Here is a 23870-nt window from a genome sequence, read left to right on the forward strand (position 1 = left end):
AGCAGAGGGCGACGAGAAGAGGGCGAGGAAAGGCAGTGCCACCTCTCCTCCACGTGACCCGGGGCACCCAGCCAATCAGGCGGCGGCACGGTGGCGCCCCAGTCCCAGATCCGTAGTGCGGCGGGTCGGGCTGCGACAAGAGGCGGTGTGGCTGTGGCGGTGAGCGCCGGGCTGGGAGCTCTCCCGAGCAGCCCCATGCGACAAATCGGCAGGGCGCGAGCGGCTCTGCTGCCGTGGACGGGGCTTCCCCCCTCTGCGGGAGCCCCGGAGCTCTCGGGGAGAGAGCCGGGGAAAGCCGCGGACGGAGACTCTGCGGAACTCGTATCCCGGTGTCTTCTTTCTGAAGCTTCGCAGGTGCCAGTGCTACCCTGGGTTTGTGCCGATCCCCTCGGCCTCGTTTGTAGGGACTCGAGAAGCTGTTTTAGGATCGGGTACTGCATCCCGGAGGGGTGGTCTTCTGAAGACCGCAGGCGCTCGTCGGGAGAACGTCTGCTAGTTAGCCATGCAGGTCCCGCATGCCGCACTGCGCCCTCCCAGCAGCAAGACCTGGCCGAATACGCAGCAGCTCTGTGTTGTGCAGCGTGTGCTCCCAGGCGTGCCTTTCACTCACCAGAGTCCATCTGGCCTCATGCCTACCCTGCCTTAGCAGCTCCTCACTCCGGGGGTCTTGCTCTGTGCCACTGGGTGGGAGCTGGCAGACGGCTCTCCCAGGGAGGTGACAGCAGAGGCTGAGACAGGAGAAGCCACAGTGGGAGATGCTGTTGTTAGGGAAAGATGGATGTGCTTGTTTATGTGCATCTTTGAACCCTAGAGTTAAGCAACAAAGTTTTAATCACCTTGAAAGAGCAGAGATCTCAGAACAGCTTGTTTGGGCATTGCTGACCCACGAGTGGGGCTAGCAGGAAAGGAAGGAAGGGAGGGCCAGGGGTGATGGTGGACGGAGCACACCATAGGATGAATGCCGAGCCCCACTTGGTCAGATCCTGTGTCTGCCTGAAGTGTGCTAGCTTGCTGCTCTCGGTCTGCTCCTGTACAGTTCTGTCGCTGGAGAGGTATGTTCAGCAGGGACTCGCATGTTGCTGTCAACATGGGGTCCCTGCCGTGAGCCTTGCCTTCCCCTCTGTACCCCAGAAGCTCTTCAGGCACACCACTGACTCTGTGTCTTGTCCTTTGCAGGTGCTGATGGAGGTTGGTAGCCTGCCAGTGGAGCTGCGGCAGCTCATCTTATCCTACCTGTGCCTCCCAGACCTGGGCCGTTGCAGCTTGGTCTGCAGGGCCTGGTACGAGCTCGTCCTGGGCCTGGACAAAACACGCTGGCAGCAGCTCTGCCTGTGCTGCCTCGAGCACAGACACCCTGACTGGCCTAACGAGCGTGGTGTGGAGCCACAGTCCTGGAGAGAGGCCTTCAAACAGCACTACCTGGCCTCCGAAACCTGGACCAAAAACATGCAGGACCTGCAGTCCTCCAACTTCCTCTCTCTCTTTCAGAGGAGGAACGGCTGGCGCCAGCTCTGCGTCAGCATGGGGGCTGAGTTCAGCAGCATCCAGGCAGCCGTTGCTGCTGCCGGCCCCTATGACAGCCTTATGCTGCTGTCTGGTGTGCATGAGGAGCAGAGCAAGGTGCTGCTGAAGGTGCCTGTGGAGGTCGTGGGGCAGGGCAAACTGGGGGAAGTGGCACTGCTGGCAAGCATTGACCAGCACTGTCCCACCGCCCGCTTCTGCAACGTGATCTTCATGCCGTCGCGCTTCACCTCGGTGCTCTACAAGGTGAGGCTCGGCGGAGCAGAGTGGTGGGGATGGTGAGGCCACCAGAGAATTCCCTGGTCTGTGAATGTTCAGAGGGCGCAACTAGGGGTTCTTGGACTCCCTAATGCATGGGGCTCGGGGGCTTCATCCTTCAAATGTTTCCACTTGATTACAGATTGCCACAAATGCTACACAAATTGCCACTAGCAAAAATGCCTTTGTGTAATAAAGCAAATATAAATATCTATCAGGCTGTTACAGATTACTACCAGCAATCAATGATACAGTATCAATCAATAGTATGGCAGCAATCAGTAATAGCAACAATCTTATAGCAACAACCAGTAACAGTAGCAAACAAGTAGGTAAATGCTATTACAGGTTACTGCAAACTTACCACTAATACAATAGCAAATATGCTTATGATAGGTTACTTATATGGATAATATAATACACTTATCAGGAGAATTAGGCAGATTTCAGAAGGGATCAAACCATCTGTGAATTAGGAGAGGTCATTGTTGTGGTGTAAACTAGAGGATTTATTAATTGTTAAATGACCAAATTATAATTAATCAGTGATTGCATAATAATGAAATGGTAATCAAATAGTGATTAAGCATTAATCAAATGGTACTGAAACTGATTTGACAATGATTTGACACTGATTTAAATGATGATTTAAACAATAATGTAGATGGTGGTCAAACACTACTACTGACTATACTTCTAAGTACACAACAGCTATATATAAATGTCAGGATTATATATATAACAGGATATATAAATGTCATACTTTTAGGCCTAGTGTAAAACATTGCTTACCTCATTCTGGGTATCATATGCCAGGTAAGGGGTCTTTCAGCCTCAAGGAGTAACCTTGAGAGACATCCCTGCTCGAGGGAGGTCACCACAGTGCAGCCCTAGAGGAGAACTTGGTGGACTCACAAGGTGATGGATTTGTTGTCAACTCCCACTCTTTGGTGTTTGTGTAGGTGCACAGCTGTAGAAGTTTTGGTTCTGTCTAGTCCCAGCTCAGGCTGGCACTGTAAGCTCTTGATAACACCTGACCTAGCTTCTTAGTCCCTGAGGAGGTCTGGCCTGGCACTGTTTGCACTGCAGGGCTGACTTCAGTCAGCGCCATTCATCTGTGACACCTGAACCAAAGCACTATTCACTCGGTCAGAGTTGGGTGTGCCTGTTACTCCATTTAGAGGGGAGCCCAGCCCTTCCAGAGGCAGGAGAGCAAACCGAATCAACCCCAAAAGTGTAGCCAAAGGGGACCAGTCTCACATCAGAGTTATTACGTGTCACACTCTGGCATCAGCGGCGTATCCCCAGCCAGGGTCCAAGATCTTGTAGCACGTTTGTACAGAGAGTTCATCCAGTTTAGGAAAGGACAAGTACATGCAGGATGGGACATTCTCAGAGAGAGGCTTAATTTTGGATGAAAAGTGGGTCTGTTTTAAGGAGGTGTAGCACACCACCATTTTAAGCAACCAGTAGATGCTGTTGATTTCCATTTTTCACCTGCAGCAGCCAATAGATAATGCTGTTTTTTGTTATTTCAGAACAGTTTTATTTTTATAGCCTGTTTCCACTTTTCCAGATGATAAGTTGCCATTGCAGTCCCTTGTATGTTTTGCCTATTGGTGGTATCTCAGGATGTCTCTAGTTTCTCAGTACCCAGCTGCACTTCAGAGATGCATCTGTGCTTCTCAAGGATGTTTCTGGCTCCCAGCTCTCAGGCTGGTGGGCATTTTCCTTTGTTCAGTGATTTTCGCCTTCTCACCAGCCGCCTTTCCAACAGCCCATGCGGCAAGGTGTGAGCAACCTAAGAAGCTGGGTGTGCAAGAGGTACCCCGGAAGCTGGCAGCCCTTGCAGTGTGTGCGACATCAGCCCCGGTGCCCCAAAAAACAGTTGTTGTTGATGTGCACTCTGCCTCAGCCTGGGCTGGGAGCCCTCAGCTGGGATGCCCAGTGTCTTCTGCATACCTAAGTGAGGACACAGTATCGTGGGCTTAGCCCTGTTGCCATGGTCCACTCTGACAAGACTTTGGTTGCTGACTGGTTGCTGTCAGAGGGACAGTTGCTGACTGGTCGAGAGTGGGATGTGCCGAGCGTGAATGCTGCATCCATGGGCTTTGCCTCCAAAAACAAGACTTTCCTTGTAATAAGTCAGCCTATCATTAGCTATAATGTATGCTTTCATTTCCTTTTCACAATTTTATGATGTCACGTATCTAACTTAATCAGTCTGAAAGTCCTCAGGAGAAAGATAATGCACTGGCATGTGGGGGCAAAATTGAGTTGCAAATCTGCTGAAAAAGTCCCTGTTTGTCCATGGCAACGTGCTGGGTTGCTAAAGCAGACATGTGGTGTCTTGCTCAGTGATATCTCCTTCATTTGGCTGGTCAGTGTGGCTGCATTTCGCCTTTCAGACTGTCGCTCTGGTCTCCATGTGCAGCTGCTGTTGGTGAAATGAGAGCATTTCCAACCAAAGCCATCAGTGAAAAACAAATTCTAAAAAGCAAACTTAACAGCAATCTTACTGGCAGTCATAAGAACCCTACGAGTTGCAATTTCAGAAAGGTTTTCACAAGCAGCCTCTCGAAGCTTATTTGATTGTGTGTCTGTTAATTAGTGCTTTTTAGTTAGAAAAAGGGAAGGTATGATTAAGTCTAGAGCAGACTAGTGGTCTGAAGGGATTTCTGTGTTATTGTCTTTGGGTACAAATAAATGCATTTCAAAACCTTTCTGCAGTATGACCACTTTTGACGGTGCTCAAGACTGAAACCAGATGTTAGGACTGTATGTTAGCTGCAAACTCTGGATATCTGTAAAATTGCCCCAACTCACTTGTCACAAGCTATTTTCAGTCTGCTTTTAATGTGGTACACCAACCGAGGAAGAGAAAATAGTGATTTAGGAGATTCTTGTCAAATTAGGAGCACCGTGAAATTCCAAGCACACTATTCAGCTTTTCTGACCTGGCTGCTGTGTACCTTGTTGCATTACAGTTGGCCTTTTCAGTAGATGAGCAGAGATATTTGGCCATGCACAATCATCCTGGTGGTATGCCAGCACCCATAAATTGCTATGTGCATTGCCTAGCAAAGCAGGAAGGCCATGGTAGGGATGACTCACAGTTCTGCGAGCACCAGCAGGTCAGATGGTTAACCACAGTGAGGGAACAAGGAATTGATGGTGTCTCTTCTACTGCAGTGTCACAACATAATGCCTGTGCAACAGTATGGCACAAATTTTTACATCCTTTGCTTTGCGCTTGATGCATCGTGGGTGCAGCATCCTTTACCAATTATGCTAATGGCTCCGCTGAAAACTGTAGCTCTCCAGGTCACCCAGGTAATGTTTGATGTCGTCTTACCTGCTGATTCACGCAGTAAACCTCTGAGCCCATTAACAATGCCCACTGACAAATACACATCTCTGAAGTTGCAAACTACTGTATCGGGAGTGTTGCTAAGGTTTAATGATCTTGGCACATCAGGCCCAGTGTGCTCCTGCTTGTGACTGCTGGGCCTCCCTGAGGAAGTGTTAAACCACATTACAGTGGCTTAAACCACTTAAACATTGATAAACCATGACAACTGGGAAGCTGTGTCTTGCCTTTGAAGTTAAAGAAATGTTGCCAGCAGGGAAGAAAGTCAGTAGATGTCAGTTGTTGCAAGATACTCGCTAACTCAGCTTGCAGCACTGCGTCTGTGCCTGTGTGAGCTTGTTTTTGTGACACCTGAATGCACATTGTGAGCTTGAGCTTGTTTGCTGTGGAAAGACTTGATGGTATGTCCAAGAACACTTTTTCTTGCTTTGTGCAATGAACTCACCTTGTGCTTCCTCTCCAGACAAGTTCAGGCTATGTCCAGTTCGACAGTTGCAACTTTGAAAGTGGGCAGCTGCAGATCCATGCACCAGGGACATGCCAGGTGAAGTTCTGCACCTTCAGCCAGTCCAGCAACCACCTCCACAGCGTGGCCCTCTGTGTCCTGAAGAACTGTGAGTTCACTGGCAGTGAGAATGCCTCTGTGACTGTGGAGGGCTGCCCAAGCTCTGACCATAAGCAGAGCATTGGGCCTGCAAGCACCTGGCCATGCTGGCCAAATCCCATGCAGTGTCCATACGGGAACCCGACCCAGCTGGCTGCCCTTTGGCCAAGTGGGATGGCTGGGGGGGATCACTGCTGGGGCCACTGAGAACATGTGAGATTCTCATAGCGGAAGAACAAAGCAGCTTCCTCTCTGCTGTGAGTGCTCACACCCTGCTCGGCTCAGCCCAGGAGGGCATTGAATTCAGAGAGAATTTGCAGGCAGCAAGGGAAGAGGAATGCCCAGCCCTCGACTCAAGCTCTAGTGACAGTGACTTAAACAGCAATGATGTAGAGAATGCTCAGGCTGCCTACAAACAGCCCTATCAAGCTCACAGCCTGACTCACATGATTACTAACATTATGGACAGCAGGCTTCAAAGCAACAGACTGCACACCCTTCAGAGAGACCTTCAACTCAAGTCTCTGCGGCAGGAGCTGCAGCAGGACAAGGAGGCCCAGTCTTTGGCCAACTCTCTGTAAGGCTGCATCTTCCAACAGTGCCTTTTCAGGGATAGGAAGGGAGGACTATTCATTTATTCACGAGGACAAGCAAAACTGGAAGGAAGCATCTTCAGGGATCTTAACTACGCAGTGCGCTGCATACAGAACAGTAAGGTGCTGTGAAGACTGCTGTGAGCCCTCTTCCCTCTCCCTCCTGCTCCACTGGCTCCCTTTCTATGCATTGCTTGTGTTAACCAGCCCAAATGAAATGCAGGTCACTTGCAGCCGCCTGCTTTCTTCATGCAGTAACATAATTACAATTGGAGATGTTAACTCGGTGGCTGGGGTCATGTAATCAGGCCTGCCCTACCTGTAAATTAAACTCTCACACTGTAAAAGTGCTGCACAGAGCATACCACAAATGCAGGGACTGCAGGACTGTGGTGTCAGCCTCTGCCATGGTCAGACCCTTGCCATGGCCAGACCTGGCTGCTTCAGCAGAGCCTGAAGGGGAGGGTGCCTGCCACAGGAGTGTAAACCAGGGATTTTGGCTCAGGATGTGTGCTGGAGGCTGAACTGAGGTTTTCCCTCAGCGCAGTGCTTGCCCAAAGTTCTCCACCTCTGTGCCTGTGTTCCTCTTATGACAGAAGGCAAAGACTTGGGTGATAAGAATCCCCCAGTGTCAGGGGCGCTCTGGAGGATCATCTCCAGCCACCTGCCCAGAGCAAGACCATCCCCACTGCTTGATCAGGGCAACCTGGGATTTGGGCCCACTTTTCAGTCTATTGCCTTTAAGGACTGCAAAGAAAAGTTTTGTGCAAGGGAAGGAGGGGAATGTTTTTCCTCCTGGCTCTGGGAAAGGGCTTTGCTGTGATTGTGCTAGCTCCTCATCTGCAGTCCCCACAGAAGAACACTGTTGCCTGCACAGAAACACCTTGTTTCTTGGCAGCGGAGGACAGCTCCATTATTTCCAAGGAATAGATGTACCAGAGGTGCCCTCCTGAGGGCTGACCCATGGACAGAGTAGTGGCAGGAGGGAGCAGAGGCTGAACTTAGCTGTTCAGTCCCTCTGAGCTGCTATGGGGCTGTTTTCATAGCAGTTAGGCTGGCAACAAAGATACAGCATCTTGGCCTGCATTGTTTTTGTTCTCTTTGGTTTGCTTCCAGTTTGCTCAGCAGCCTGGTTTTAACTGGTGGCAAGTGGGAGGGAGATAAGGCCAGCCCAGCTGCTGCTCTCAGTGAAAATTTGCTCAGCTAGGAATTAGACCAGAGGCTCTTGTTGAGAGGTGGATGTCAGAGCACCAGGCAATGGGAGACAGTGGAGTGCATGGATTTGAGATGGGAGCAAGGTGCTACACAAAGTGGGAGCATGGTGGAGCTGGCAAGGGCTCGATGTCCTTGCACAGCCAGGACCCTCCAGCGCAGGGCAATGTTGGGCCAGGGTCTGGTGTGTGGGACCCAGCTGGAGCAGATGCCTGCGTTTCTTGCCTCTTGTAGCTCTCTCCCCAGGCAGCCAAGTGTGACTGATGGAGACAGGTGGCTGTCAAGCCCTGCTGAGCTCCACGTTTAGCTGAGAGATTGAGTGAAGCACCTTTCTGGAATGAGCGAATGAAAGGAGGTATAATTTAATTACCTTCTGATATGTGTTGCTCATTGAAGTGGGATATGCAAAGGCAATTTATAAATTATTTCTTAGCACTCATAAGACATGGACTTAAGATGTGATTTTGTTTGGCTGGAAAATATTAAAGATTACTGCTGTGTAAATACTTAGCTACTTATTTGCTTAGGGAAAACTAGGTTGTGACACATGGTGTCAATGACTTCAGTTTGCTGGCTAGGTCATTTCTGCCCCCCGGCGGCAAGATCTTTCTTCTGAAGGCATAAGGTATGCCGAGCATGGGTGCTGTAGCACACTGGCCCAGTCAGCTCCATGAGGGATTCATGGGAGGCTCTGCGGCATTTGATGTGTTCGCTACGAGCAGCTCTGTACAGCAGAATCAGGAGGTGGCCTATTGCTGGCTGTACAGAGAAGATGCCATTGCAAATGGGGACTTCCCAAGTAGGGTAGGACAGGTCTGTTGTACCATGAATAGTTTGGACGTGGGTCAGGGAATGGTTGCTTGCTGTTGCTGATGGTGTACAAGCACAGTGGTGCAGTGAGTGAAGCCATTGGGCATACCTGAATGCAGGCTTTGTCAAGTGGAGAGATGTGTCAGTCCAAGAGGGTGTGTTTGCCCTGACTCTGTAGCATCAAGCATTGTGGGTCCTATCCCGAAGCAGACCCATGCCAAGTGGGTAATGCCCAACAGGCTAACCCATAGCACTTGTCCACATGCACTGATCTTCCTTTCAGCTGGCCTGTGTGCCTAGCACACCCTGGGTTGTGGGAGAGGCAGAGGGGTTGTAGATTCACAGAGGTTGCAGAACAGAGAGCTACACCCTTTGGTCATGTCCTCTTCCTCGTTCTTCTAACTACAACTACAGGTACTTCTCCTCTTCCCTACAGGTTATCATGCTGAGGAATGACACCCATCATTGCAAAGCATCAGGCATATTCCTGCACCTGTCAGCAGGAGGCCTGATTGCAGAGAACAACATCCATTCTAACTGTGAGGCTGGAGTGGACATTCGTAAAGGAGCCAACTCCCTTGTTCTGGTATGTACCCCTCCAAGCCATGCTGGAGAGCAGTGTGCTCTTTCTGTCACGTGCTGTTCCTCTCCAAGGGGCAGCAGGGATTCATCTTCCAGTATAGAAAACACTGACCTTTCTGTTAGCTTTGCCCTTCTGTTTCTTAGGTTTTTGTTGACAGATTAGACTACAGCTAACCCCAAGAGCAAGGCACAGCGAAGTGCTGCCTGATAGTACATGCATGGTCTTCTGCTCTGTTTGATGGTATGTGTCTTAAAATTGCTGCACATAGAGGGGAGGGTAGGGCCATGTTCCCTTATCAAATAAATATCCCTGTGTAATGAGTGAACTTGTGCAAGCAAGGTAATAAATCGGCACTGTACCGTAAATTGTTTTTCCCACATTGGGAATCATGTTGTCTGCCCTGGGAATTGGTGAAGGATCTCAGCTGAGCAGACACCTGAGATCCTCCACCTGCTGCTGGAGAGCAGTGGCTGCTCTCCGGCAGCATGGCTCTTCCTCTGAGTTGGTAGTATCTCAGCTGTGCAGCCGGTGACTTTACTGAATGCTGTATCTGTAGTCATCCTCGAAGGAACCGGGACCTCACTGTGCAGGGAAAGGCAAATACATAGATGCAAGCTACCATCTGAGTGACCCTGTGGCTACATGGAGCTCTCCATGTGAGCTCTCTAGAGGAGATGGAGCAGACAGCCCTGTGAAGCTAGGCTGTAAGAAGGTGGCAGCTCAGCCACAGAGCTTTGTCTGGCTCGGTTGCAGCTCTGAGCTGCAGTTTGTTGCTTTTCCTGGTTTGGTGATTCCTACCCTGCCTCTGTGCAAGATCTGAGCTGGGTCTGCTCAGAGGGTCCCAGAGTACTTGTCTCCTGTTCTAATGGAGATGTTGGAGAGAAGCAGCTCTGTGGCTGCTGGCAGTGGTCATACACACTGTGCAAAGCACCGTTTGGCAGCTTGAGAAAAGGCACCACACTGTAACACTGAGCCCTCTTCTTGGACTCCTGCCTCCAGCTCCAGTGGGGTGCCACTGATGATTTTTTCCTCTTGGAATGGGAAGTGTTGGACTTCCAGCCCCACAAGCCCTGCCCAGTGTCAGATGGGCTGTGGGGAATGAAGCATCACCAGGTCTAGTGCAGCCATTGGAGATGGCAGCAGGAGCTGCTGGAGGAAGAAGAGGCTGCTGGCATGATGGGAAGAGAAATGTGGCATTGTGTACTAGAACCCCAAAGAAAGGTAAAAGTTAAGCGTGCATTGACCATTTGAGAGTGATTTCTTGGCAGCTGGATTAATTACCCTTCTGCCCTTTTCCCCAGCAGGGTTGGGAGCTGTTGCTTTTCTCTGTGATTGCTGTCTTGCTTGCTCACTTTTATAAGTGACCTTCCTCCCTCTTGCTTTTATTCACTCTACATGTGCAAAAATGAAACTGTAGTGCAATAAGATACACAGCGGCCTTCGCTCAGGCATTGTCATCATTGGCAACGGAAAAGGCATCATCCGTAGCTATCAGATCTATGGAAATAAAGAAGCTGGCATTTATATTCTGTATAATGGAAACCCTACTGTGAGGTATATTAGTTAGCACTGACCTCTCTCTCTCCTCCTTTGTTTGTTATGAATTATTCCTCCCAGTGTGCACACTTTTCTTCTCTTTTTTTCAGTCCCCACCATAGAGCAGAAATAGGACCATGGTGCACTAGTGCCTTACTGCAACTTTCCTCTTTCTGCTTGCTGCACCCAGGTCTTTGCGAAGTGCCAGTCCTCAGGTTTTCCCCCAGATCTGAGGCGGAAACAGGCTGTGTTCAAGATGAACAACTCACATGTCATGGTGCCTTTTGCAGGAAAAGGGGAAAGGACCTTGGCACTCCAGTCATTGTTAACTGCAATTCACCTTTCTGCTTTAAACACCTGACGCTACTGACTTGTATGTGTTTGATACCATTCGGTTTAGATGTTAGTGCTGGACTCTGGCAGGCTTTATTCAGGTCAATGCCATCAGCTTTACCCAGTGGTATCAACTGGTAGCAATGAGCCCAGAAATGAGATGGCAGCTAGAGCATGGTATTGGTTGCAGATGCGAGGGACATCTCATCTGTACTGCCACCCCTTCCCACCTCTCACTGTGCCTGTGAGTGATAAAGAACAGGCATATGACAACTCATGGTACTATAGAGCAGGATGGGGCACAAAGGGAAGAAAATGGTTGCCCTGGATCAGCCCCATAGCTAAGATGTGAGTGTTCATGCTGGAAGTGTGGATAAATAACAGTGCTTCAGCCTTGAGTCCTGCAGATCTAATGAAAGTGACCTCTTGGAGGTTTGTGACCTGCATGGAGAGCTGGTGAGATTTAGACAGGCTGCCTGTACAGACACTTAAGAACAGGTTACCGAGGCACTTAGTCTAGGATGGGACCTGGAGAGATCTGCAGCAGAAGTATCAGCCCTGAAAACACAGATGTCAGGGCTGGGCTTTCCAATGAGGGATTATGAAAGTGCTCTCTCAAAGAGGTATTGCTTTCCTAGAGAAGTGATATTGTAGTAGCAGAGCCCAGCAGTGCAGAGGAAGTATCTTGGGAGATGGAGAGATTCACTAGGTATCCTTCCCTTAGTACCTTCTTACAACACTGTTTGCAACCACAGCTTGCACCTTGTGAGTGATACATATGACCTTCTGTGCCTGCTGGCACCTCGGAGGTGATGGGGAGAGGGCAGGGAAAAAGCTCAGTGAGAAGGCACCTTGGTGTGGCAAGTTGGTGTGCGCAACTGCAGGCAAGCAGGGCTGGCAGAAGGGGGTTGGTTATGGTAGGAGCACGTCCTTTGCTCATGCCTTTTCCACACCTGGAAGCAGAACAATGTTTTGCTCATTCCTGAGAGCTGCAAGCCCAGCTCTGTCCTGTGTCACTGCCTGCAGCTGCCTGGCTGGAGGACAAGTTTAGATGAGGCGTTGCAAGGGGCTCTGTAGGGAAGAAAGCAGGGAGGTGTCCTTTTGAGAAGTGTGCCAGCTACGTGGGTGCCAAGTACCATTTTTAAGCATGATACAGGTGCTTTGGGATGTGTGTTTTCCAGTCAGAAGTACCCTCTGCAGCATGTTTGGGTGAGACTGATCCCTTGTTGTGCTGAGGTCAAGGCTGGGAGGTGCCGAGTATGATGGTACTTGGTGGTGCAAGGCTACTGCCCGCTCCCCTAAGCTGGTGAGAGCAGCACTGGAGGGCACTGTCCTACAGCTGAGAGCCTCTGCCTTGTGTTCTTGGAGGATTGCCTCTAGGATGGTTTCACAGCTTCTGTTCCTTCACACCCTTGCAGCTGCTGGTGCAAGTGTAGATGTCCAGTAGAGGCACATTGTGTTCTTCCTGCCTGGTCTCTCTTTCTGGAGGCAGGCACACATGTCACACCAGGCCCTGCAGCCCACAAGCAGCTTTCCATTCCCTGGGCGCTGCTGGTAGCCTGCGTTGCTCTGGCAGGGTAGCAGGGGCTTCCCTCAGCTGCCAGGCCCTGCCTGAGTTGGCAGCCACAGCTACTGCCTCGAGCAGGCAGCAGTGAGAGGAGGGGCAGCCATGCTGGGGCAACCAAGGACAGCAAGGACACAGCTGTCTGGCCAGACAAGACGGGTGGCCCCTGCACTGCCTGCACTTATCCTTGGAGCAGAACAGTGGCTTGAAGTGCGGCACCTAGCTCTACACCCCCAGCCAGCGATGGTAATCGTGCATTGCTGGTGATCACACGTCACACGCACTGCTTTCCCACCCTGGTTCACTGCTGTAGAAGCACCTCCACTCACTTCGAAGCATGGTTAGAGCGGAGCCATCTCTGGCGAGTGCTCCTGGGTGGATGCCTGTAGACACGGGAGTCACGGACAACGCTGAGACGACCAATGTGATCAAGCGATTGCCAAAGTTTATTGCTGATACATCTGGTTATATAGTTCCATTGCTCTGTTAGCTGTGCGTCATACACCCGGATACAATGATTTCATTGGTCCTCCCTAAAAGTCCAACATGCTTACTTGCTAAATGTTGCAATTTACTTGCTAGATATTGCATATCTATCACCACCCTTAAGATATTCTGTTTTTGTGGTTTCACATCTTGTTTTTCCTCTCAGTGGAAAGTCCCAACATAACAAAGTTACTCCCTTACACATAGTTTTAGCTGCTCTTGCTAAATAACCCTATAGTTGCCAAAAGGCCTAAGCTCTGCTTCGTTGATCTGTGTTCTAGTTCTGCCCATTGATCTGTGGCCTCTGCTCACCTCCATTACCGGCCTATCCACAGATGCCAACACAGAGTCTGTGCCAGGCGTTGTGCTCGGTTTGTAGTTTTACATCATGATCAGCCTGGTTGCTCTCCTGCTCTGAACCTCAGCAGCAAGCCAGAGATTCAGGGTCACACTGGGGAGGAGGAGCTGGTTGTGTGGTTGGGGCTGCTGGGCTTTGTTCCTTCTGAAGCCCAGGGGACAGCAGGTGACACCTCTACTCATGTGCAACAGGGTCCACATGTGCTCTGCAAGCTATCATTTCCAGTGCAGCACTGCCTCTGCTCCCGCTACCATGTCTAATGTTTCCCACCATCAACCATGGTCACCATCTGCACACTGGTTTTGGGGCTCCTTTTGGAGCAGCAGTCCCCTGGCTGATAAAGCCTCTCACCTCATCCCTGGTGTGAGGAGGATGGGTGAAAGAGGCTAAAGCCCAGACTTTTCTGTGGCATCAACTGAGTTGGACTCCAACTGCTACATGCTGCGCCTCCTGCGATTTCCTGTGGGACACAGGAGCCTGCAGCTTGGAGCCCCTCTGCTCCTTAGTGCCTTTGGGGTAGAGAGGCTGCAGCAGCTTGCAGTGGGTGGCCTGCCTCCCTGTGGGGTGTGCTATGTGGTGCTGGGAGAGCTGGGCATGGAGGGTGGTTTGCACGGGAGCAAGTTTAATCCTGAGGAGAAGGAAAGTCCATCTCGGGGGTGGGGATAACTGTGAGCGCAGGTAAGCAGTGGGGTGGAGGGGCCAGGCTGCAAGAGGCAGCACTTGGTTCTCCTTGTCAGTATTTTTCCTGTGGCTGCAGGGGTGGCTGGCCACTCCTGGAGACAGGACCCTGGCTGGACAGACAAATGGTCTAATACGGTGGCTGTTTGATGCTATTCATGAGCATCTGCCATTCAGATACTCTTACAGATGTGTGCTTCCCTGTGCCTCTTTGTGCTTTCATCTCCTTGAAAGTGGTTCAGCTGCCAGTAGCTCTGCTCTGTTTTGCATGTACCTTCCTTCCCCACTGTGCTTTCCTCTCCCTGCACTTCACTGTGCAGCTGCCCCATGCCCAGCTCTCCTGCTGGGCACAGGCAACAGGCTGTGACAAGTAGGCAGCCAGGGGGACTGGTGCCTCTGCAGACACCTGCTGTGCTGGCATCAGTGCAAACCTTGAGCAGGCAACACTGCTGCTGGTAACTTTCTTCTCTTTTCCTACCTCAGTGGGAACCATATTTTCTAGGGACTGGCTGCTGGAATAGCAGTGAATGAGAATGGGGAGGCCAGATCACAGGTATGGGAATGAGAATGGGTTTGTTATGCCCACTTTGTTTCTGTCTTTAATCCTCTGTTCAATTGCAAGATTTACCTCATTATGGGTCTTGGGTGACTTTAGGTGCATTAATCCCCTAGTTTGCATTTTCTAGTTGACATTTTTGCTGTTGACGGGGGGAGCGTGTCTTTCTGCAGCATGTCCTCCAAATTATTGTTCCCTTTGTCTCTGGCCCAGCTGGGACATGGAACTGTGCTCTAGAGCAGTCTAACATGTAGACTGTTTTTTAACCCTCCCATACTGTCCAGTTTATAAGGCTGTCAGTGGTGCTTTCCCATTGTCCTGGCACCTCTGAGTGTTCTTCCACTCTGCTCTACACCTCAGAGGACAGAGAGGTGATGGTTACTGAAACTGCTAATGGCTGGTGTCCTATGTGGGAGAGCATTGCTAAGGAAGCTCCTGAGGCTCGGGCTCTGCCGCAGGTAATAGGAGTTTTCCAGCGGGGCAGGTCTCAGCTTGCCAGGTGTCCTTGCTCTTCCACGGGCAGGAGGCCCATGCAGTGACCTCATCCTCCCTGCCTTGCCCTAGGGAACATCATCTGTGAGAATCAGTGGGGTGGAGCAGACATCCGCCATGGGGGTGACCCAGTCCTCAGGAACAACCTCATCTCTTGTGGCTACTCAGATGGGGTGGTGGTGGGTGAGCCTGGGAAGGGCCTCATTAAGGGAAACACCATTTACAGTAAGGAAACAAGCCTGGGTGAGGGATGATTCTTGCCTTGCTGGGCTGCCCCCTACCTCCGGCACACCCCAGAGCTGTGGTGGGAGCCCAGGAGGGGGCTGGCGGTGGGTGCACAGGAGGCTTGGCAAGGAACAGCACCAGCCCAGCACAGTGCAAGCACTCCAGAGGTCATGCCACCAGCAGTGCTGGGCTGTGGCTCACGAGAGGCCCTCTCACCGCTGAGGATACCACCGCTTCATCTCCAGCGGAGGGCAGGAGCTTCCCTCTGAGCCTTGAGAAGGAAACCAGTCTTGCACCATCACCCTCATGCAAGACAGGGTTGAAGGAGAGGATGCATGGTCCCCGTGGGACAAGGTGAGCTGCATCTGCTGCTGTCCTGCACCAGCTAACTAAAGGACAGAGTAGTCTGGCAGGGTCTGTAATCTAATAACTGGGCTAACATCTGACAAAGGCTAAACTCATGGTTTTCGTAGGAAACTGGAAATAGCTTTTTTTTAAAAGGGGTTTTAGAGCAGCTGCAGAGGGAGAAGTGCTGCAGAGAAGCCTACACTGCCAGGGCATGGATCTAAGCCCTGGAGCAGCTGAGCTCCTCTTTGGCCCTGTTTGGGACAGAGACGCAGCACAGGTGGTCACATAGCATGGCTTTGTGTGCATCTATCGGTCCATCTGTCCCACTAGTAATGTTGGAGGCAGTGGTGGCCTGTAGTGCTGGCAAACTGTGCTGTCAACCTCTTGCAGTGAGGGTAAGGTACACAGATAGGGAGTTACCAGAGGTTTGTGGATCAGCAGTGGCCAGGGCAGGAGGAGGATGGTCGTAGGGACTGGCTACCCTGTGCATGACGAAGCTGTGGCTCAGCCTGTACTAGAAACTGGAGAATACATCTGGGCACATGAGGCCAAGCTGCAGGGAAACCCAGGCTGGTGCTCACAAAGCTGCACGCTCCCTGGCCCCAGAGACTCCCAGTCCTGGAGCAGGAGAGACCAGGGCACATGGGTTTCCCACTCTGTGGTTGCCCATCTGCAGTGAAGCCACCTGTGCATGGAGCCAATGGACAGGACTGTGCCTGGCCATCCCACAGAGCCCCAGGGCAGTGGGAATTTACCTCTTGGTTGCAGGACTTAAATCAGGGGACTTGAGCTGGGGTCAGAGCATGGACAGTGCCAGGAAAGGGCAGAGGTGGGGAAAAAAAGGCTCACAGACTTGAGTCAGCTCAGTGGGACCAAATCAGGGCTGAAGGATCTCTGTGAGCTCCTCATGTGTAGGATTAGCCTTCATGCGTGCTCAAAGAGGAGTTCGCCTCCATCCCACCTGCATTGCATGTGGACTACCAGCTGCTTTGCGGCAGAGGTAGTGTCCTGGGTTCAGCTATAGCAGTCATTTTTCTCCTTCTTAGTAGCTGGTGCAGTGCTGTGTTTTTTAGCTTTCAGCCTGGGAATAATGCTGATAACACCGATGTTTTTAGTTGTTGCTAAGTAATGTTTACTCTGACCAAGGATTTTCTCAGTCTCATGCTTTGCCAGGGAGGAGGGGAAGCCGGGAGGAAGCAGAGACAGGACACCTGACCCAAACTAGCCAAAGGGGTATTCCATACCATGGCATGTCATGCCCAGTATATAAACCAGGGGGAGTTACCCGGAAGGCCGAGATCACTGCTCGGGTTGAGCTGGGTATTGGTCAGCAGGTGGTGAGCAATTGTATCCTCTCGCCTCGTTATTTTCCTCATCATTATTATTATTGGTGGTTGCTGCAGTAGTTTTGTATGGTACTTTAGTTACTGGACTGCTCTTATCTCAACCCGTGGGAGTTAGATTCTTCCGATTCTCCTCCCCATCCCTCTGGGAGCGGGGGGAGGAAGAAGTGGGGGGAGTGAGCGAGCGGCTGCATGGTTCCGAGTTACCGGATGGGCTCAAACCACGACAGGTGGGGGTCTCCAAGCACTGCTAAGTTGGTGGGCCATGCCACCCCACACTGCAGGCAACAGGGGCTGTGGCATGTGGATGATGTCCTCCAGCCTCCCGCACCTTGTCAACAACCAGATCAGCCACAACAGCATCTACAGGGTGGCAGTGTTCTGCCGCAAGGATGCTGGTGACTACCCCCATGGTCAGGGGCACAGCGAGAGCTTCCAGGAGGAGAGGGAGGGTGCTGGCAGGGAGAACGACCCTGACAGTGAGGAGGAGTACCCAGCTGCCCGCCATCCCATCAGTGTGGCGCTGGTGGGGTTGAACAGCATAAACTACAATGGAGGTGAGCTTGGGGCCTGCCACTTTTCCTGGGCTCCAGGAGAAGGGTGGTGTGCAGAACAGTGTGTTGTCCTGGCCCACCAGCAGTGTGGTCTCCCAGGGCCTACCTAAGCTGCCACTAGGCCAGAAGGACCCTGGAGAATGGTGGTCTAAGACCTGAGTGTGGGTGGGTTGTTTTCCCAGTCTGAAATCATACTGTGATAGAAGAAACTGGGCGTCTTTTAGAAATAGAAATACATTTGTGGCCATCATGACTGAGGCTGCAAGTTCTTGACCAATAGGTCTTTTTGTTGGCAGCCGCTGGGTTGCATGTGAAGAGCAGCGAAGCGCTCAATGTCATCGCTAATGTCATTCATGCCAACCGCGATGGCGGGGTAGTGGTGGTGCAGAGCAGCCAGCTGACACGCATTGCCGACAACAACATTTCCTGTAACAGCCGGGGAGGCATGCTGGTGCAGGCTGAGTGCCAGGTGGAGATATGTGGAAATGGCATCTACGAGAACCGCAGCCATGGCATCGTCTCCGGGGGAGAGGGAATCATCGCAGAGAATGGCATCATTGGCAACCACCGGTGTGGCCTTCAGCTGCTCCAGACAGCAGATGTGAAGGTATGTCCTGTAGATTGCTGATGGGGCACTGACTTGTGTGTCCCTGCAGCTGGGAGCAAAGTGAACGCTCCATCCCTGGCAGTGTTCAAGGCCAGGTTGGCCGGAGCCCTGGATGACATGGTCTAGCGTGAGACGTCCCTGTCTATGGCAGGAGGCTGGAACTAGATGATCTTAAGGTCCTTTCCAATCTGAACCATTTGCTTACTCTCTGATCCCATAGGATTAGCAGGCTGTGTGAGCTGTGCTGAAGAACTGGGGTAACTGGCATCAGAACTAAAATTTTTGAAAGTTAGATGCAGTGTTCCAGCATCTAGCCAGTTCCCAAGGCTAGTACCTGGCTCAAGGTTGCCTCTATTCTGTTCTTCGTTGAGGTGAAGCCATTGTGCATCAAAATGATAGATAAATGCAATTTAACGCATCATGAAGGACCCCTAAAATGAGTATACAGAAATCTCTATCAATACAAATGCTCTGCATGAGTCCTGCAGGGGCTGCAGACTCTTTATAAAAACCATGCCTGTAGAAAAACATTGCCTTCTGGACCAGAAACTAAAACCTGCTGCATTTTTCATGGTCCCAGCTGTCTGGTCTCCTGGAGCATACAGGCAGGGGTCATGTTGCAGAGTTCATTTAGGCAACAGGTCCTTCTTGAAGTAGTGGCAATGTCATGGTGCTGTCATTTCTCATCTGCCCACCCACAGAGCCGAACAGATGGCCTGAGAGCAGGTGAGATGGTCTGTGGTGCTGGGGGTGGAGTGCTGGGCAAGGAGCACTGCAGCAGCTGTAGCTGTGGATCTAGGGAGGAGAAAGGACTGATCTTCCAGATGATGGCACAGTGGTTCTTGCGGAAGAAGAGACTCCTAAGTACTTTCTTTTCATATACAGAGAAGTGACAGCCTCAAAGTACAGCTGTTTCAAACCTGAAGGGCAAGGAGCAGCAGCAGGTTCACATTCAGCAGCATCTGTGCTTGTCCTTCAACAAGGTGTTGGGTACCAGCTGTGGGGAAACTTGTAGCATCTAGCACTGACAGAAACTGAGTTGCCAGCTGGGGCCACCTGTAACGTGTGGAAGGCCTTGGGAAAGCTTTTGTGTGCATGGCTATGGCTCGTCCATTCTGAACCCTTCATATGCTTCCAAACTGCCAGGGAGTGCTGGTGAGCCTGTGGAAGAGCTTTAGCATTTGGTTTTGTGTTGATCAAAGAGCCATATGAACAATAACCTTCTGCTTGGGCCATCCTGTCTAAGGCTTATTTTGCAGGTAACCAAGAACAGGATTCAATCCTTTCAAGACTATAGCGTTGCTCTCTTTGATGAAGCCAGAGGCCTGGTGCAGGAAAACCTCATTTTCCAAGGGAGATCCAAGAAATCCATTTTGCGACCAATATCAAATGCAGAGGATTGCATCATCCAAAACAACATGCTTCTCACCTTCAAGAAAAGATGAGGGTCCTGGCACCATGGAGTGCAGTTGTGAGCTTGCACTCACAACTCTCCTGTTAGGCAAGCACTAGAGAGCTCTGCTTCGTAGCTCTTTGCAGTTTCCCGTACCAGCTGACCCATGGCACCAGCCCCACATGCATGGTGAACCACTGTAGGTGAGGACTGCAGATCAAGCAGAGCCGAGAGGTTCCTCACAGGATGCCTCTAAAGCCCCCCTAAAGGAGCTTGGATTATTCCTTGACAGGCCAGCATGTGTCTTCGCAATGTCTCTGAGCATAGGCATGTCTGCCCTGTGATCTGGCCAGCTCGTTCTCCTGTGCAGTGCTGCCTTTGAAGCCTGGCTGCTGTGTTTGCAGGCTGCACTGCTGTCCCGGCAGTACAGACAGCCCTGGGGTGTTTGTAGACTGGACTGTGAGAGTCAAGGAAGGAGGGAAGGCCAGAGCCATTCCGCATCTGTATTGTGCTTTAGTACTGGTGAGGAGGAGAGTGGTATTGGGCACCAGATTCCACCTCCAGGCTTTTGCTACCAGAGCAATGTGAATGGCAAATGGGAAAATGGATCTTGGAGTGCTTGTTTTTCCCAGGCATGGTTTACCTACTCTCATCTTTGGGCCACTAGAGAGAGAATTCATCTTCTGGTGGTCTTCAGAGGTACGTCTGTAGCTGCAGACCTCTAATGGGTATTGAAAAGCTTTCCTTTGCTGGTGGCTGTCACTCAGATCTCAGTGACTCTCATCTTTATGGGCTTCATTCAAAACAGATCACTCTAGACCAGGACTCTGCAGCAGATGCCTGGGGAGGAAAAACTGGAGCCCCATGATCCATACAAGGGCTGGGTATTTAGTGGATTGTTCTTTTTAGTTAGAAATTTGACGGTGACTCATCTCTCTGGGTCATAAATCTTGGTATAGGGTATGGGAGAGAATGCAGGCAAGTTGGAAGACTTGCGTTACTTGGGGGGATGTTAGGACACATGGTCCCCGAGGTTGATGGTGCTCTCACCTGGTCCTCCAGAATCCCATAGCATGAAAGTCAAGTGTACTAGTGAGGACTCTCAGCTAGGACTCTACTAGGCACTCTCAGTGCCCTTAGCCCCATGATTCCTCCATTAGGTTTTCAAATCTGGCCTCCTTTAAGCAATTATTGGGAGGTCCCATCATTGACTTTCCTTCTGCAGGCTCTTGTCTCATCACCCAGAACCTGCACTCACTTAGAGGTGTTGGCTGTGAAATCACAGAAAGTAGGTTTCACAGTAAAGCAAGATGTTCTGTGTCAATTCTCCAATCATTTCTGTCCCACTTGGGTACTGGAATAGACATTGTGTGGTGAGCATTGTGTGCCTGCCAGCACTGCTCTGCCTCTTTCCTCCTTGAAGAGTGAACCTCAAGGGAGTGTTTCTTAGGATGCTCTGTAAGGACTTACCTGCTTATGGCCATATGGGGTGTCTTTCCTTTTCCCAGGTTTGATATGGAGTGCATGCTGATCAACCCCCCAGCACGGCCTCACATCGAAGGAGGTGCCCTAGGGTCCTGCACAGTGGCTGGAGGTCAGAGAGTTTCCAGCATAACCACCAGGGTGGATGGGGGCTGCCACAACCACGGGAGCATCTTCTGCACCATTCTTTGACCAGGGAGGGAGGTTTCTTCACTGAGCTCTCTGTCTGTCTTTTCTCCAGAGCTGCTGCTGGGAAGCTCTCACAGCTCAGGGATGAGGACTCTTATTGGGATGCACTCCCTTTTCATGAAGGATTTTGCAACTTCAGTGGCACCTCATTAAATAAAAAAAAGTAGCTGGGAAAACAGCCTCCTTGCCCACTGAGATCGCTGCTGGGGTAATCTGCAAGTGAGCAGTTCTTAGATGAAACGCACTCCTGGCAGGATCAGCAGCGTGCCTGACCAGGCCTCTCCAGCCTGAGCTCCAGACAAACCTCTCTTGCCATGGGCCTGTGGCATTATTTATTTGGGAATCACTTACTTTGAAGATACGTTGTTGGAGACTATCTGCACTTGTGCCAGAAGGCTCGGAGACTAACAATGTCCTTTGTGGTCTTGCTCTGTTTCTGCCTATGCTGATTCTGAGCCAGATGGGGCAGACAAAGCAATGCAGATAGACAAAGGCACAGACATACATCAATGCAGTAAGGTCCTTCCAGCAACTGGACTTGAATGCTGTCTGGCCAGTACCTGCCCCGGGGTCCCATTCTCCCCAGTTTGTGACAGCAGGGCATATAAGCCCCCAGAGGCTCTAGCTCCCCTTCCCCCCCCCACAACAGACAGACAGATACAGACAGAGAGTGTCTGGGCTCCCAAACCACTTGATGCCCATGCAAATCCACACGCACCAGTGATGCTGGCACCCACACCAAAGGGAGAGTTCACATCCCAGGAAAAGTTAGAAGGAGCCCTTGATGAGCAGACAGGAGGTGCTCATCAGACACAGGTGTGGCCAGACCAGCACCTATGCTGGTAAGGGCATGTAGGGACAGGACAAGGGGGAACGGCTTTTAACCTGACAAGAGGGGAGATTGACAGGAGATCTTAGGCAGTTCTTCCCTGTGAGGGTGGTGAGGCCCTGGCACAAGCTGCTCAGAGAAGCTGTGGCTGCCCCATCCCTGGCAGTGTTCAAGGCCAGGTTGGACAGGGCTTGGAGCAACCTGATGTAGTGGAAGGTGTCCCTGCCCATGGCACAGGGTTGGAACTGGATGAGCTTTAAGATGGCTTCTAGCCCAAACCATTCCATGATCTGTCCTTGGTCACCAGCCACCTGTTTACACACAATGGGTGGCTTTTTTTATCACCTTATCCCTCTGTTTTCCCACATTTCCCACACAGACTGTGTCAATGCCTGTGTTTCCCGACATGTGGTTCCTCCCCGGGCATCCTGTAATAAGCCTCGTGAAATCCTGGAATGCTCTTCCCCTGCACCCTGTGCCCGTGGCAGTTACCCCTGGGTCTGTGAGGCACTGGGGAGAGGGTGAGTGTCCTCCAGCCCATGGTGCTGAGCTCTCCTGGGACTGGGAGGAGCTTGGCAGCAGCACATGGCTCTGAGAGTGTCACTGGGGATTCCCTGCTAGCCCTTGGACCTTCAGAGTTCTTGCTGTGAAGAGACGGAGGCTAGCATGCCATAGCCTCATGTGACCAGCTAGCAGTTCCTGCTTTGTCATCCCCCCTCCTGAAGCTGGCAGCTGGTTCTCAGCTGGATGTTCTCTGTCTCATTCACAGAACAAGCTGGCCATACAGGTTTCTCCTGCTACAAGCTGGTATAGCTGCGTTGCACAGCTTAATGCTTGTCTGCAGACCAATGATACAAGAACAGCCAATCCGTTCAATCAGTTTTTTATTTTTTTTTTTTAAGGAGAAGTACCATTTTACTATTTACTATAATTTCAGGAAAACTGCCACAAATAAAATGCTGTATTTTAAAAGCTGTCTACATTTAAGTAACTGGGTTGCTTTCTAAACTGAGTGAAGTTTCCCAGAGTGGCTTGTGAGGCAACTGTTTTGGAAGAGGCCCACTGCACACTGCAAGGCCATGGGATGCAAACTGGCTCATCCAGCAGGGATGGCAAGCACACAGCCTGTGCCAATGCCCTGGAGAGTTTTCCTGTGCTCAGGAGTAGGTTTAAAACCAGAGGTAAGCAACAACATTGTAAGTTGCCAAATCTCTGCCCCTAGCTATATGTATGTATTACTTCTGGGTGTGCGGTCTGGAGTCATCTTGAACCACCACCACCACCGGAAATCTTTTACCACTAAAAGACTGCCTGTTTTATTTTGATACAGTATGGCTAGTGAGTTGGTCAAAGGCCTGATTTATCTCAGGATAAAGTCAAAGCTGGCCTAGCACAAGCTTTAAGAGACCAGTGCAGCTGAAGCACAAATTGCCGATCGCCATTCCCTGGGCAGTGTGGGGAAAAATGTGCACAGCACACAGGAGAGCTGAACACAGGTTTCTGTTGTGCTGAGCATGGCTGAGCTGAAGCAGGCTTAGGGAAATGGGAAGATGAGACCCACTGGGGCATGGCAGGGCAGTCGCTGCCATGGTGATGCTCTGGAGGAGACAAACTTCAGGGAAAGCAGGCTTGTAACTCTTACCTGAGACCCACTCTCCAGCTCATAACAAGGTTGGTTTGCTTGGTGGATCGTTCTGGAGCAGGGACAGGCTCAAGCAGTAGAAGAAGCCAGCAGTGGTAGTGGGAGAGAAGCCAATACACAACATGCCTGTTTGAGTCACTGGGTAAGTGGCAGAAGAGGAAGGAATGCACAGGTTGATAGCAAGAATAGGCATGTGGGAAGGATGCAAGAACCCAAATTCAAGTTGCAGGTCAGGAACCTGAAGTCCCAGACTCTGTGTGGCTGTCTCTGCAGTACTGCCAGTCTCATGTACAAAGGCACGCAT

The 23870-nt window shown here is 51.0% G+C and overlaps 1 protein-coding gene across 1 annotated transcript; it reads left to right on the forward strand.

The window, feature by feature from the left end:
- The first annotated feature begins 2 nt into the window (after positions 1–2).
- FBXO10 (F-box protein 10) lies at positions 3–22067 on the forward strand. Its single transcript, XM_030470721.2, is given in 11 exon segments — positions 3–1767; positions 5613–5822; positions 5825–6469; positions 8805–8954; positions 10369–10505; positions 14390–14481; positions 15027–15179; positions 17155–17427; positions 17721–18031; positions 19291–19478; positions 20933–22067. Coding segments are annotated over 11 exon segments (3162 nt in total). The 5' UTR covers positions 3–930; the 3' UTR covers positions 21099–22067.
- The last annotated feature ends 1803 nt before the right edge of the window (positions 22068–23870 follow it).

The sequence above is a fragment of the Strigops habroptila genome, chromosome Z (genome assembly GCF_004027225.2).
Source record: "Strigops habroptila isolate Jane chromosome Z, bStrHab1.2.pri, whole genome shotgun sequence".
Taxonomy (NCBI): domain Eukaryota; kingdom Metazoa; phylum Chordata; class Aves; order Psittaciformes; family Psittacidae; genus Strigops; species Strigops habroptila.